The sequence below is a fragment of the Marmota marmota genome, unplaced genomic scaffold (genome assembly GCF_001458135.2).
Source record: "Marmota marmota marmota unplaced genomic scaffold, marMar, whole genome shotgun sequence".
In the NCBI taxonomy this organism is placed as follows: domain Eukaryota; kingdom Metazoa; phylum Chordata; class Mammalia; order Rodentia; family Sciuridae; genus Marmota; species Marmota marmota.
Genome location: NW_026000171.1, coordinates 5,911,329 through 5,927,767, shown reverse-complemented (window position 1 = coordinate 5,927,767; position 16,439 = coordinate 5,911,329). Strand labels below are relative to the sequence as shown.

General features: G+C 42.5%; 1 protein-coding gene across 22 annotated transcripts in view; it reads left to right on the top strand.

Moving 5' to 3' along the window:
* Cacna1c (calcium voltage-gated channel subunit alpha1 C) overlaps positions 1 to 16,439 on the top strand; it is a 698,188-nt gene that overhangs the window by 574,912 nt on the left and 106,837 nt on the right. For all 22 annotated transcript variants that reach the window (XM_048787468.1, XM_048787454.1, XM_048787460.1 and 19 more), the window contains 2 exons: positions 5,375 to 5,535; positions 6,471 to 6,696. In XM_048787468.1, coding sequence (XP_048643425.1) covers positions 5,375 to 5,535; positions 6,471 to 6,696 — 387 coding nt within the window. The remainder of the gene's footprint in view (positions 1 to 5,374; positions 5,536 to 6,470; positions 6,697 to 16,439) is intronic.

Below are 16,439 nucleotides of genomic sequence, written 5' to 3'. Positions count from 1 at the left end.
CCATATTTGCCCCAATCTTTGTCCATTTATAAGTTATTTGCTCATAAAAGAATTCAAATTAATGATTTCCTCTGCTATCCATTCTTCATTCTGATTTTTAAAAAAAAGATGGAAACTTACTCTGGCCACTTGAGAGAGCCTGACATACTCATTATTTTCCTGTCATCTGCTCTTCTAGATGCCTGTCAGCAGTTACAGGCTGAGAAACTCTCCTCACCCCACCCTGTTTCCTGGGTCACAGGGGCTCAGGGATCTTAAGCCTTATCCTCCTCGGGGAGTTAGTAGATCTATGTTGTTTGTCTCTGTAGCTCATGCAGTCTGTCAGCTGAATGTCCCTCTATGTGGGACAGATTGTGCTAAGTACTGTGTGTCTGTAACAAAGTATAAGGCACAGTCCCTTCCCCTTATGGGTCTTATAATCTCATTGGATAGGCAAGAACCATACAAATAAAAACTAACTGATGATACAAATTCATGACAAGTTATTTCCTCTGGAAAACTTCTCCTGGATCCTCCATGGCTGGCTAAGATGTGTTTTATGTGCTCTGGTGGCATGTTTGCAGAGTTCCCAGCATGTAGCATGCTGTGTTGCTCCTCACTCCTCTGTCCCCTGCATGGGCTTCATGCAGATGAGGACTGTGTTATTGTATTAACTATTGATTATTCACTAATCCTTAGTAAGTGTTTAATAAATGTTTCTTGGCCAAAGTGAGGCAGACAAGTGATACAGGGGTGGCCAGGCTGGGAAGACGAGGAAAGTTCATCATGGAGAAGCTAAGTCTCAAGTTGAACCTTACAGGATGGGCAGGACCTAGAGGATGGAGATAGCAGGTGGAGGCCCTAGTCATTAGGAGAGTGTTCTATGTAGTTGGAGAGGCAGGAGCGAGGCCCAGTACTGGGAGAAGGCAAGGTAAGCCAGGGGCAAGGGAGCAGAGTGCAGCGATACAGATGTCTAGAGAAGTAGATTCAACATGTTCTCATCCATCCTTTTCTCCTGTGTCTACATATGGAAGCTTCTATTTCTAGACTAAATGACTTCAAGTTAATGCAAAAGGAACATGAATAGCAGGCAAATTTCTCCTCCCTGTTTTATCATTTAATTTATATATCCTCCATGCATATGTAAACACACAAATAAATTTACACATTCTAATAAACCATTACATTTATTATACAGTAAGAAGTGTTGCCAGGAAACCAGTTGTCAAGCAAAGCTATATTTTGAAGAGTGGGAGGTGTATAATTATCTTTAAATACTTTCTCTGGATAGTAATTACCCCACCCCCACCCCAGCCCCAACCCACGTGACTCTCCTGAACAGCTCTGCGCAGGAGCAGCCTGATTTAGTGGGACTGGGGGCAAAGTAGTTCCAGATCCACGTGACAAGTCTGACCTTATAACACCCCACAGCTGCTACCCACAAGCTGGAGAAAAGAGGGGTTTGGTCAAGTTCCTGGTATTAAACTGACTCCAAGTCAGTTTCTACATACTATAAAAGAAAGCAACCTTGATTGGTTTGGATTCTGAATAACAATTATCTCTGAGTTCTGTATTATGAGAGTGTGTCTATTTAAAACATATCTTTGCAAATATAATGTAAGCTATTTAAGATCAAATACAACTTTGTCCCCCAAACTTATTTTATAAGAAAAATATATTATCAACTTTATTTATAATAAGTACAAATGCAAAAAGAAGCAGAACTTTGCCCTGGCATGATTGGACTTCTCAGTATCAAAATCTGGCAGAAGCTGGACGCAGTGGTACACACCTGTAATTCCAGTGGCTCAAGAGGCTGAGGCAGGAGGATCATGAGTTCAAAGCCAGCCTCAGCAAAAGCGAGCTGCTAAGGAACTCAGTGAGACCCTGTCTCTAAATGAAATACAAAATAGGGCTGGGGATGTGGCTCAGTGCTTGAGTGCCCCTGAGGTCAATCTCCAGTATCCCCCCCAAAAAAAATCTGGCAAATAACAGTGAAACTCACCCTTCTCTAAGACTATCTGGAACTCATTGTCCCATACCTTTGTCCCTCTCTATCCTAACTCGTATCCAAGGTGGTTGGTCTGGAGGTTGCAATCATCCCAAAATGCACTAGAAGCTAATTTTCTCAAGGTATTGCATTTCTCTAGTGTAGCAGGTAAGTGCCCCCTTACCTGCCAGCCTGCGTGCTCACTGGAGATGGCGTTCAACCACCCTGGTTAATTCTTCCCTCCGTCCCCTGGGCCCAAACTATATTCATCTAATCTGTAACAAATTTTAGCAAAAGCTTGGTAACAGGATTTTCTGCAGATAGTAGGTAGACAAATGACAGAGTTAGAAACATAGATGAAGACAAGCAATCCCCAAAGGGAGTTTAAGGTATGAATGGAAGGATCTATTAGAACAGACGTCAATATCCCCAGAGCCTCTGAATGTGAGTTGTCTCTGACATCCTGGAGTTGGGCAAGGTTTGAAGGGGCTTATGTCCTAAAGCTGGAAGGGCACAACATGTAGCACACATAACAGTCCCTTGCCCACTTCAGGCACACTTGCACATGATGCTGCATGACCCAGGGGGCTGCTATGAGACATGCCATTTGCAGGGCAGCTTTTTCACACAAATGACCTGTGATGCTCCATCATAACAACTCCATGGAGAAAATGACTCTGAGATGCTTGATCATCTCTGTCCAGACTGGTGATATGGACTCATGCTGTGGACTCTGATTTAGAATACAGGACTGTAATTCAGTTTTATTAAGGTGAGTTTTTATAGCCTGTCCCAGTAACACACACACACACACACACACTCTCTCTCTCTCTCTCTCTCTCTCTCTCTCTCTCTCTCTNTTTTTACTTTTTAAATATAATAATATTTCTTAGAATGATTTCCAGATCTGTGTATTTAGGTAAACAAAAGTTTTTAAATTAGAGTTTTATGGTTATTATATATAGCAGTGGGTTCATCCCGACAAATCCATATATGCATGGAAATCGATTTGGTTCATGATACCCTCCCTTTTTCCTCCCATTTCCCCTCCTGTCCTCCTTTTCCTCTCTTCTTCTCCTTCCTCTACTCTACTCAACTTCCTTTCATTCATCTATTAATTGGAATTTGGTTGTTCCTTTATGTAGTTTTTCTATTCTATTCTATTCTATTTTCCCTCCCCCTTTCCTTTATTTTACTATAGCTTCTGCATATGAGAGAAAATATTTGACCTTTGAGCATCTGAGTTTGGCTATTTTCACTTAAAATGATATTCTCCATTTCCACCCATTTACTGACAAATGCCATATTTTCATTCTTTTTAATGGCTGAGTAGAACTACATTTTTTTGTGTGTATATATCTCTCTCTCTCTCTCTCTCTCTCTCTCTCTCTCTCTCTCTCACACACACACACACACACACAAAAACTGAAAGTTTTATTTAAACTTTTTCCTTACTGTTTATTTTAAAATTTTCTTATGATATGGTATGTATCAGAATATTTTCTATTTGGTTCCTTTTCTCAGTGCCAGTCATGACCAACTAGATAACTTTCATGGCTCAATAATGGCCTTCAGTATGAGATTTGAAAATCTCTGCTCCATGGCATGTTTATTTAGAGGAATGTCAGCCTAGACCAGGGACACTAGAAAATGAAAGTTATTTTTATAGATATTCAATGGGTAGACTCCAAAATTATGCTTTTTTGAGTTCCAAAGCAGAAGCTCTCAACCTGCCTGGTGGCCTGTCTACATACATGCCCAGCAAACACCAAGCCCATGTTCCTAGCTGAGCACCCCACCCTTCTCATAGCTGACCTCCTGGCCCAGAGCACTCCTCCTCCTCTGGCCCTCTATTGGATAAGGGCGCCACTCACCCATATCATCCCAGCTAAAAGTTTCATCAATCCCTTTCTCCCACCTTGAACTCCAGTCATCTCCAGGTCCTGTTGATATTACTCTCAATGCTACTGTCAGCTCAGTGTCTTTTCCTTAATAAAGCTTCTACATCCATCACCTCTAACCCAGACAATTAAAAGAGCATCCCTCACACCATCCCTGAAGAAGTTAACAGTGTGGTTGTGTCTGTCGGACGTTTGGTTTTCTGAAATCAAACCCGAGCATGCTGTTCCCTGAAGCCCTCCGAGTGGCTCTCTGCAGTCTCCCTCCTAACACCTCTTCAGCATCCCCTGCCTTCTCTCCTGGGTCAGTGTAGGTATTTATTAACTGTATCACCTACTGTGTTAGCCATGTAGCTATGTTTTCACTGCATGAAGAGGTTGAAACTAAAAACAGGTTGTCACAGAATCATAAATGTGAATGTGTTTTCGGGATCATCCAACTTCATGCCTCTCAATCATATTACATGTTAGAACCAGCTGGAGAACATGTAAAAATACCAGTGGAATTTGGGGGCTATTTTAAAATACCTAGCCCCCAGAAAATAAGATTGAATTTTTTGTTGTTGTTGTTGGGGTCAGGGGGAAGGGTTTCAGGTAGTTTTTAAAGCTTCCCAAGGTAACCCTGGGTATAGCCAGGTTTGAGAATCACTGACAAAGTTCCCTAATCAAGAGACTAGGAATACTATGTGGACAAGGGTATCTGTGTACTGCATGAACTTTTATGTAAATGTGTGTTCCTGTGGGGTGTGCCCAATTTTGCAAACAGAGGATCTAAATATTCATCAGATTCTCACAAAATTCCCTGACTCCATAAAAACAAAGATCCTCTGATGCAGATTAAACCTTGTTCTGAATGGTAAGGCTACATAAGGTAAGGGGCATGAGATCAGGCTGGAGGGAGGCCAAGCCTGGCTCTTGCTCCTAGAACACTGGTCAAGCTGCTTAACTCCCATGGCCCATAGTTTTCTCTTCTGCAATAGAAGAATAATGCCTGCTCTGCAGAGTTATTTAAAGAATTGCAGAGAAGTCTTGAGAAGTACTAAGACAGTACTAGGCATATCAGAGGTTTCATTACTGGTAACCATTATTAGTCCTATTACTATCACCACCATTATTACTAATTCTTCTTGATATTTGCAATACTATTTCTAATAATGCCATTATTAGAAAACAAAGACACTTTGATTTATGGAGCACCTCAGCTTTGTGCCAGATGCTTTACGTGGCATTTTTATCCATCCCCACAGCAGCACTGTGAGGTTGGCTCTGTTCCCGTCTCACAGATGAGAAACCAAAACTCAGAGAAGTTCAGGGGCATACTCAAGGTCTCACAACTAAGCAGTGAGCCCAGTGAACTTGATGGAGATCTTGTCTCCTTGCCACCAGGCTGCTGTGCTCTAGTAAGACCCTGTCAGCTAAGAGTGAACAGAAGCCATGTGGCATGCTTCACGGGGGCAGAAATCTGCATTTTACAGCCAGCCCCATCCTCTCCCTGCCCCCTTTCCAGCCGCTACTGGCGCAGATGGAATCGGTTCTGCAGAAGAAAGTGCCGTGCTGCAGTCAAGTCTAATATCTTCTATTGGCTCGTGATCTTCCTGGTGTTCCTCAACACACTCACCATCGCCTCGGAACATTACAACCAGCCCCACTGGCTCACCGAAGTGCAAGGTGAGCAACAACCCCTGGCTCTGTCCCCATCAACTCTTGCTATCTCAGCCCTGGGTCCTGAGGTAATCACAGGCAAGCTGCCAATGGATGTGGCTCTTGGCAGGTGCCCTGCTGGAGACACCAAGGCCTGGCAGCTCACATGCCTCACGGTCAAAGGCACAACCTGTTTATAAACAGACATAGCTTACCTGACTGGGGGCATACCATCTGCCTGCCCCCACAGTCACTGCTGGGCTTGGGTGATAAAAATGCTCTGAGACCCTGGGCTGCCAACTTCCCAGAGTGAGTTTTGATTCAACAGGCCTTACTAAAACCTCTAGGTGGCCTTACCCTGAATACATCAGGATGAGATGAGCCAAGAAAAAACTGGATGAGAGAAATAGTACCTGAACCCAAGGAACTATCCCCAAAGACTGGTTAAGACCCATCACCCTGTTTTGGACCACTAGAAGGGAGTCCACCAGGCAGCATCAATCCCAGGGAGGGGGCTGCATTCCAGAATCCTGCAGGCAATTAGTCTAGTGGTTCAAAGATCAGACTCAGACAGCCTGGTTTCAACTTTTGCCTGGTTGGCTTGGGCAGATTACTGGTCTCTGAACCTTTTTTCCTCATCTTTAGAAAATGGGCTCGACTATAATAATTCCAAACCTCAAAGAATTTTTGTGAAGGGTAAACAGGATAATGCATGCAAAGCCTTTGATGCATGGTAGATGCTCAATAAATGTTTATTATGATTTAATTAGATATCCCTTTCCTGTTGGATTGGCCCTAATTGTTTGTTCTGGAAGGAGTGGATGGAAGAAGTGTCATGGGAGGGAGGGATGCTGGGCCTTTTTTCTCCAGACGTGATAATTACTGTTTTCTTTCTCCTCTTCCCTCTCTGCTCCCCTCTCACCTACTTGCTTGGACCCCACTTCTCTCCTGGAAACTGCCAGACACAGCCAATAAGGCCCTACTGGCCCTTTTCACCGCAGAGATGCTCCTGAAGATGTACAGCCTGGGCCTGCAGGCCTACTTCGTGTCCCTCTTCAATCGCTTTGACTGCTTCATCGTGTGTGGGGGCATCCTGGAGACCATCCTAGTGGAGACCAAGATCATGTCTCCCTTGGGCATCTCTGTGCTGAGATGCGTCCGGCTACTGAGGATATTTAAAATCACAAGGTAGGTGACACTTCAATTCCCTATGGAAATAGGGCTTGGGGAGAAGTGTCCCAGAAGGCAGGGGATGGAGGAGGCCTGGGTGGGAGAATAGCTGCTATTTCTGGAAGGGCCTAGCCTCAGCTCCTAATCCAACAGAGAAGAGCTTTGGGTCATTTGGGTGGCATGTTGTTTAGAAGTTTTGTCAGTTGCTAATCCCAGAGGCTCAGCTTAGTGGCTCAAGCAAATCAGGGATTCAGCCCAAAAGTGAGCCACCAAGGTGACTGGGACCCAGTCTCCTCTGACCTTTCCTTCACCTGCCTTGTGCCAATTCCACCCCAGATGGCTTCTGGGGACTAAGATATCATGTTCAAATTCAAGGCAGGAAGTAAGAAAAATAAATAAGGGCAAAAGGGAAAAACAACCACTGAGTCACTTCCTCACACCCAAGAATCTCTCCCTGACACACCTGTTGGGATGGATACTGTTTAAAAAATAAAATAACAGGCACTGAGGAGGATATGGAGAATCTGGAACCCCTGTGCACTGTCAGAGGGTATGTGAAATTGTGCAGCCACTCTACGGCAGTTCCTCAAAAACTTAAAAACAGAATTACCATATGATCCAGTAATTCCACTTTGGGGTATATATCCAAAAGGATTGAAAGCAGGAGCTAGAAGAGATATTTGTACATATATATTCATAACAAAATTAGTCACAAGAGTTAAAAGGTTTGAGCACCTCAAGTATCCATCAACATTTGGATAAACCAAATGTGGGAGATGCATACAATGGACTATTACTCAACCTTAAAGAGGAAGGAAATTCTGCCATGTGAATGAACCCTGAGAACATCATACTAAGTGAAATAAGTCAGAAAAAATACTGCATGACTCCACTTAGTTCATGTACTTGGAGTAGTCAAAACCATAGAGGCAGCCAGTGGAAGACTGTGTGTGAGGGCTGGGGAGAGAGGAAAGGAAAGTTATTATTTAATGGGTACAAAGTTTCATATTTGCAAGATGAAAAGTTCTGGTGATGGTCCTGGTGTTGGCACAATATTATAAGCGTATTTAATACCCTTGAACTGTACACTTAAAAATGGTTAAGATGATCGCTTTTTATATTATATATGTTTTAGCACAATTCTTAAAGTTGGAGGTAAAAATCTCTCCCAGAAACCTCACCAGGGGTTTCTGTTCTCATTGGCCCTGAAACTGTTAGGAAGGCTGAGAAATGGAGTGTCTTAGCCAGGCCTGGGCTGCTGAAAATGCAATGGAGATTCGTTAACTGTGGAGCAAGATGATGGGTATGGTGGCACAGGTGGCTTTCACCTCTCTCCCACACGCTCAGCCCCCTCCATCTGTCTGTCTACCCTCCCCCAGAGACTGCAGTCTCCCTCAATTTCCAGGCAGGTGTGATTCTCATGAAGAGGTCAGGACAGGGGCGCAGGAGGGGACAGCTTGCTCCAAAACAGTTTTCAGCTGTGCTGTGGTCCATCTGGGGTGGTGAAACCAGTTCATTGGATCACAACCATCATTTTCAACAACTGTACTGAGATACAATTCTTATGCCATATATTCATTCACCCTTTGGAGTGTATCATTCAAAGGGTTTTGGTCTATTACAGAGTTTGCAGCCATCGCCACATTCTGGTTTTAGGACATTTTCATCACTCCCTAGTTCTTTCAACTTCCCTCCCAGCCCTAGACACGAATGCTTTAGGTCTCTATAGATTTGCCTATTGTGAAGTACTCATATAAATGAGATCATACATTGTGTGGTCTTCCATGACTGACTTCTTTCACTTAGTGTAATATTATCAGGACTTATTCAGGTTATAGCATATATACGTTTTTATTGCTAAATAATATTCCATTGTATGGATATATCACATTGTGCTTATTTTGTTTGTCAGTTATGAGATTCAGTTGTTAGCATTTTTGGCTACTATGAATAATGTTGCTATGAACATTCATATTCAAGTTTTTGTATAGATTATATGTTTTCATGTCTCTTGGATGTATATAACTAGGAATGAAATTTCTATGGCATTGGCTAACTCTGTAATTAAGATCTTGAAACAGTTTTTGGTGATAGTCGTGGTGCTGGCACAAAATTATGAGCGTACTTAATGTCCTTGAACTGTCAAGCTGTTTTCTAGAGACTGGACCATTTTATGTTCCCACAAACAGTATACAGTATCAGGGCTCCAATTTCTCCACATTCTCACAATGATAATTTATATTTATTTGCTTTGTTTTTAGTTTTGTAATATTTTTATTTTTAATTGACACTTAGTAATCGTGTGGATTTGGGGAGTACAGTATGGCATTTCAATGCACGTAGACTCTGTATAATGATTAGACCCAGCTCCTTGGTACATCCATCACCTAGACATTTACTGCTTCTTTGTGTTGGGGACATTCAGTATCCTCTCTATAAGCTATTTGAAACCATCAATTAATTGTTGTCAACCATAGTTATCCTGCTGTGCTACAGAACATTAGAAATCATTCTTCCTATCTAACTGCCCCCTTTACCTGCTAACCATCCACTTCCCATCCCCTTTGCCTCCACACCCTTTCCTGCCTCTGGTAACTATTCTATTCTATTCTCTACTTCTTTGAGATCATTTTTTTTTTGCTTCCACACATCAATAAGATCATGCAGTACTTGCCTTTCTGTGCCTGACTTACTTCAGTTAACATAATGTCCTCCAGTTCCACTCATGTTGCTATAAATGACAGAATTCCATTTTTCTTGTCACAACCATCATTTTTAATTATAGAATGGAAAAACATCAGTGGGCCTCCTTGGCCAAAACATGTGGATTGCTACAGAAAACCCCTTGAGATGTGTATGTGATATATGTATATGCTTTCTTAATGTGGGTTATGGTCTACTTAAAAGGACATATCAAAAACACCAGGAGGAAGCTTTCAAACTGCCCCCCCACAAGGCAGAAGCCCTTTTCCTTAAGAATCTCTTTTGAGACACTACCCCCACCTACCCACGTAAACACAAATCTTTGCTCTGGGAAACTTTGATAATAGGAGTATTAAAGCCACTAACTGGATTGTGTTGTAGAAAGCAATGGAGGTTGGTATCTCCACTTCAAGGACAAAACTCATCAGAGCTGTCTCAAGGTATTCCAAACTTGACTGAGTCACCAGGGCCATGCAAAGCATCCCTGAGTTTCCCTGCTCTCTTCACAATTCTCTCAGCAACCATTCAAATGCACAGGTTCCTGAGCACCAGCAAGACAAGGCCTTTAAATGTTGAGTTCAGTGCCAGGCACAGGAAGCACTCACTCAATAACCAGAGATTTTATCATTAGTTCAGCAAGTCTCATTGCTATTATCAGGAGAAGGAAGGACAAAAGGGCTAAGAGTAATGTAACATACACATTCTCACACTCACTTATGTATCCACCGTATATACAGCCCTTTGTCACTTTGTGATAGAGGTATGTTCTGAAACTGCATTTTGCAGTTTCACCATTGTGTGCGCATCATAGAGAGAACCCACACAGACTAGAAGGGCTGTGGTGTCACAAGAGATGTTATCTTAGGGGACCACCGCACCATCATAAATACAGTCCCTTGACTTAAATGTCATTATGTGGCTCATGAGTACAGTGTGTTGAATTCTGAGAGGTTAAAAAAAAAAAAAGATGGTGTGAAGTGAACCCAGGATAAATTTATAGTCTGGTTGTGAGGTGAAGATTGTGCATATGAAAAGATTAAGGAAACTCTAAGGCAGGATATAACAAGCTGACAAAGTATGTGTGGGGGAAATAGCTGCTATGGGAACTTGGGAACAGGAGCGAGAAGGTTTAATATCAGGTAAAGGACTTCAAGGGCATGAAGAATTTGAATCCACACATTTAACATTCTAGTACAACAACCTCCTTCCCTCTCTTCCCCCAGAAAAGCTCTTCTTGACCTTCCTGAATATATTGACATTAAAGAAAATCCCTGGTTTATAATAAAAGTAGTAGAAAAACCAATAGTAATAATCATTAGTGCACATCAGGGCTCACTATGTACCAGAAAGGGTGATATGAAAGTTGACATCCAGTAGCTCCAATAACCCTGACAACCACGTCTAAGAGGATGAGTGTGGGGTACTATAATTATTGGTATTCCCACTTTGCAGATGAGGAAACTGAGACTTAAGAGTGTTAAGTTACTTGCCTGAGATCACACAACTGCTCATGGGTAACACTGGAAGTAAAAAGCAGGTCCTCTTGCAGACTGCCTGTGCTTCTGATCCCACTGTGATGCACTGAACTACTTTGTTTTTTGTGTCCTGAGATAGGACCTCAAGAATTTTTTGCATATGGATTCTTATTAGATAAGTGCTGATTCAACTTGCTGCTCCTGGAGTCTGGTAAAATCTAATTTTTGCTTGGACTTTTCAATGCCTTTTAAATAATACTCAAAAGTCCACATCTTGAGATTCTGTTTGTTTGTTTTCCCTATAGAAAAAAAAAATCTTGCTGCTAGATATTGTTAGAGCATCTTTAAGAGACTGAGCATTCATTCTATTTGGATCACCAATTTATCTATTCCTAATGCAAAAACATGGCCAAGGAACTATTTTTCAAAATCTGTCTTTAATTTTTTTGTTTTAATTAGTTATGCATGACAGTAGAACATATTTATGCACTCTGATGTATCATACATAGGTGGGATATAATTTCTCATTTTTCTGAGTGTACATGTTGCAGAATCATGTTGGTCATGTAGTCACATATATACATAAAGTAATAATGTCTGTTTAATTCTACCTCTTTCCTATTCCCACATCACCTCCCCTCCTCTCCCTTCACTTCCCTCTACCTAACATTCTAGTAACATTCTAGTAATTCTAAGGTAACACTCTTCTTCTCTATCAAAATCTGTCTTGATCAGAGAGCTTTTCATAGCCCTTTCACAAGAAGGATTAGTAGTATTTTCAGATCTCTAGAAAGATTGTAAACAGGATAATTCCATTATTTAATTGGAAATTATTTGGGCAAAGGCCGTCATCTTCCTCTTTTGAAGTCTCCAAACTCTCTGGAGACTGCTGGGAAACAACAAACATATTGGTTGTGTTGGGAATTCTGTGCTTCCTCTGAACCTTGTCCCCCAACCCAGACTTGTAAGCAAAAATCACCATAGTCACCCAGAAACTGCCCACAATGTGGGCCATGAGTGGACACTATGGTTCATTAAACAGCCTTGACATGGGTCACCTTTGTGGTCATGGCATCAAACAGGTGTGTTTCTCCCCTCCTTTTGAAACCCCCTTGAGAATATTTTGCAATGTCTCTTTACAATTTGTATGTTGAAGATGCATTTTTTAACAGTGTAGTTTAAACCAGCAACTGAGACTCTCAAACTTGGTGGAAACCCTTAGGGAGCTTGCTGAAGACTTCACCTCAACGGATTGGTCAGCAACTCCTGGAGAGCCCTATGTTGATGGTCCAGTGACTTTACTTTGAGAACCAATGGCTTAATTTCCCACTGCTATCCTTTGTCCATTCTTTTGCCTTAAAACGTAGCCCTCCATATGCGATCAAAAACCTTGATCCTTACCTCTCCTCTGTCTTCTCTGTCCTGTACTCCCTAACTGTGTCAAGATTATGTAACTGAATGCAAAATGTTTTTAGCCCTTGCTGAGTGCAAAGCCAATAAGCACAACCATGAGATGAAAGAGTAAAGGAAGGTTTATAATTTGCAGCAAGTAGAGAGTACACTAGGGATGTTTCTCAAAGCACAGGGTCTTCCCAAACAAAAGCAGCAAGGGGATTTTATTGGGGAGACACATGCCTCTTCATATTGTAGACTTACCATCACAGGTGGGGCCTAACATATTTCTGCACATGTGGGCTTAAGATCATGTGTCTCATACATTGCATGTTTGTTTGGAAATGGTGAGTGGGAACACATCATGGGTGGAGAATTTAGCATCATAATGAGATTACAATGAACAAGATCACCCAGAAGAGTGATTTGGGGCAATTTGGCTGGCTTAAACTGGTTCCTTGTTTCAGATAAAGTTCTCCTGAGGGCTTTATCTGAAACAAACAAACAAACAAATAACTAGAAGGGATATAGCCCTTGTCTCTTCTTCCCCTGATTTGGGAATCAGGCACAGGTGTTTAACCCTATGAATTCCTACATAACAACCAGCAATCATACTTTTGATAGTTCTTGACTGAGAGAACACATAATGGTAAGAGTTACTAAGAATTCGGCAAAGCTTTTAAATTAATTTGATTTTTATGAATTCTTGCACATCTGTATGCATTTGAAATATGCATTATAGTACTCAAATCAGCCTAGAGTACTATAATGTTAGATGTGATTATGGATTCATGGATCCCTTCTTATAATTTCATTGCCATTCTCCCTGCTCTTAATGTTTATGGTCCAAGAGTTGAGAACTACTGATCTAGATCAGTGATTCTCTACCATGGTGTCATGACACCTTGCCATGTTCAGAGCAGTTGAACAATGTATAGCAAGCAATCTGATATTGCTTGCAATGTGTATAGTAATATGAAAGCTAAAGTGCCAAAGTTTATGAATGGTGTCTCTAAAAAATAAAAAAATAACCTTGTCTTGTAGCACCAGCACTCTCTGTGACTTGCATTCCCAAATGCTTTTATGAATGGGCAAGACCAGGATGGACTGAGTCTAGCCATGTTGCCTAAAGGAGCAGGAGTCTCAAGAATATCATTATGAACATGAATTATTATTAGTGTGCTTACATATGGGGGCTTTTATCAAAATCTAAAATCTGAGAACATCTTCAGGAGTATACAATGCCTGTGAATATCATCCATCCATATGTCTCATGAAGAAAAAAAAAAGACTGGGAACCCTGTGCTAGACTGTAAGTCAATTGATTACTGAATGTTCATAGTGCTGTGAGTGAGAAATCACATAAAAAGAAAGAATAGGAAGACAAGATTTCTACCTCAGAACAATGAGGCATGCACATGGCCAAAATATTTATCATCTGAGGGTAAATTACCCATAATAGCCGGCCTTCTAGCCACAGGATGAATTGGGTTCTTTTTCCTGCTTTGGGGCTTTATGGGGCTCTAACTGTTGCCAGGAGTCAATATCTAGTGCATCTACTCTTTGTCTGTCCTTATCTTTCTGTGCTGAGGATAAAGGGCTTCCCATAGATTAGATCCAGATGTGAGTTCAGTTTACTAATTACATCTCATTTTTATGCAATTGGCTTTTAAATGCACCAAGATTCCTGTAGCACTTGCTGATTTCCTTCCCCTTAAACCTTCAATCACTCTCTCTTTCTCCTCCCCTGCAGTACCCTCCAGGCCCTGCAATGCCCTCCAGGCCCGGAAATCTGAGATTAGGCTGACTCAGCACAGCCACAATTACACATGAATCATGGGCACCAATGGAGCCAAGCCATTCACAAATCCTCCAGGCTCTAAAGGTCCCCCAAGTCCCTGCCAGATTCTGGAAGTGAACACCAGTCCCACCCCCATGTCTCCCCACCTGACCCCACCACCTTCTTGCCCTCACTCTCCTCAAGGACCCATGGAGCCTCTGAGCTCATTAAGGGCCTTTATTTAAAAAAAAAAATCTGACATTTGCCCAGTTCCCAGGCAAGGGTCTATGAAGATGGCAACTCAAACTCAAGAGCCTGCATGCTAACTAACACAGGAAGGGTAGCTATTCTCTGGGACAGTAACTGTTACTTGCTGGGGATTAAGGGAACACTGGTGAGGAAGAATGTGCTCCCTTCCTAAGCCTGACTCATCTAGCTCACACTCCAGAACCTTCCCAAAGTCCTGCACCACACAGGAGCCAACTAGGTAACCCTGAGTAGCTGCACAGTCCAGAGGCACACCCACCCAAGGCCATCCTAAAGACAAGGCCAGACTGCCTTACCATCCTGGACAGGTTTGTTCCCCATGCAGGTTCCTTCTTCAAGGTGACCAAGACCTCTGATGCAAATAGGGAAGACAAGCCCTCTGAACTTATTAGCCAAGTGGAAAACATAAAATGGGCTTCCCAACCTTGCTAGGATGGAGTGGGCAGGGGCAAGTACCAGCAGGAACTGAACCAGTAGAGGAAGCCTTGGGCTTGAGGCTGTACCAGACCTTGACCGAGATAGTCTAGAATTCTCTGTGGTTCCTCCTCCTGACTCAGGATACACCCCTTCATCCTCCTGTCACTCTGATGACTCCAGACCCCACGGTTTCTTCAAAGACCAGAGTTCGACTTCACTGCATCTCTGATTCAAGGACACGTATCTCTTGCATCTCTGTAGCTGGTCCAGGGAATGGAGAGGGCCAGGCTGAGCCTACTCACTGACTGAACTACCTGCTTCTCCAGGCTCTTACCTAGCTCTCACTCCAGAACATTCCCAAAGCCCTGCACCACACAAGTTTATCACATGAAATTTGCTTTATAAATGCATTTCCAATAATAGATCACTTGACACCAAAACTAAGAGGATTTTTTTTTTACCCCTTAAGATGAAAATGGTTGGGACAGGTATAAATTTAGTCATGACCCTCTCTGGAACAGAGAGAGATAATGTGGGGCATTTGCAAAGCATCCAAAGCAATGGCACTATTGTTTTGAAGTTCTTTTATTTATAGCAAGTTCAAGGCTCGTGTTATACCAGAATAAAGAAAGGTAAAGAGCCCAGCCCTGATCTTTTTAAAGTAAAAGGTTTGATAGATGAAAGTTCCAGTTCAAGGAAGGTCAGGTTACTCTATTATAGAAGAGGAAGAAGAATTCCACAGAGCCCCAAACCCAAAGACAGACTCCCAAAGGGAAACAGATGGGGATCAAAGTGTCCCTGAACAGAGGGTGGTAACTTAAACCAGGAGACATGGAGGGACAAGGTAACCATAGGAATGAATAAATGGATAATCAGCAAGCAAGAAGTCTTCAAGAAGGCTGGGGAGGAGGAGAGGAAGGGAAAGGAGAGAACTTAGGTAGCAGACCACTTAAGCAGGTCAAAAGCCTTCAAATGCACCATAGTTTATAGAGAAAACAGCAAGTTGGGTTGGATGGGGAACAGGGTAGGCAAAGACGCACACTTTGGAGAAGGTGACACAGAGTGGCCAGAGAACAGAAAAGGAGAGTTGATGCCAGGGATGGTGGTGCCAGTGTGTGTCTGGGGAGGGGGCCGGAGGCTCCAAGCTGGCCATGGGCCTCTGGGCGCTGCATGTGAGCCACTGCGGTCAGGGGCCTGCATGTGTCTTGTTCTGAAAAGAGATTCTCAGGTGTCCTCAAGTTCCCTACAAAGTCTTTGGCCAGAAACACCAAGTATTTTTTTCTGATTCTTCTCACTTTTCTTCAGAGCTCTTCCTTTTTTGGTGTGTGAGTGTGTACATTTCATATTTTTGATCAATTAGGATAAAAGCCTATGTTGATTGTTAATACACCATTAACACTACTCATTTACCACCAGCTACTCTTTCTAAAAAGGAGGGTGATTCTGGGACATGAGGCCATCATCCCATCTTTAGGCCATGGCAGTAATGGCCACGGAGAGTCAGATTGGCAACAAGGAGGAGAGAGTTTGCAGACCATAAGGCTGCCAGCCATTTCGTCTAAATGGTCTTTCTTCACCCTCTCCACTGCCAAGCTGCCACCTGAGCACCTACAGGTCTCATCTATATCAATGAAAATGAAGCTCTGGATCCAGTTAGTGTTCTTTGCCACAATAGCATTTAGGCAATGCTTTGCTCTGTCTCGTGGAGAGTGCTTTTCTACGTGCTT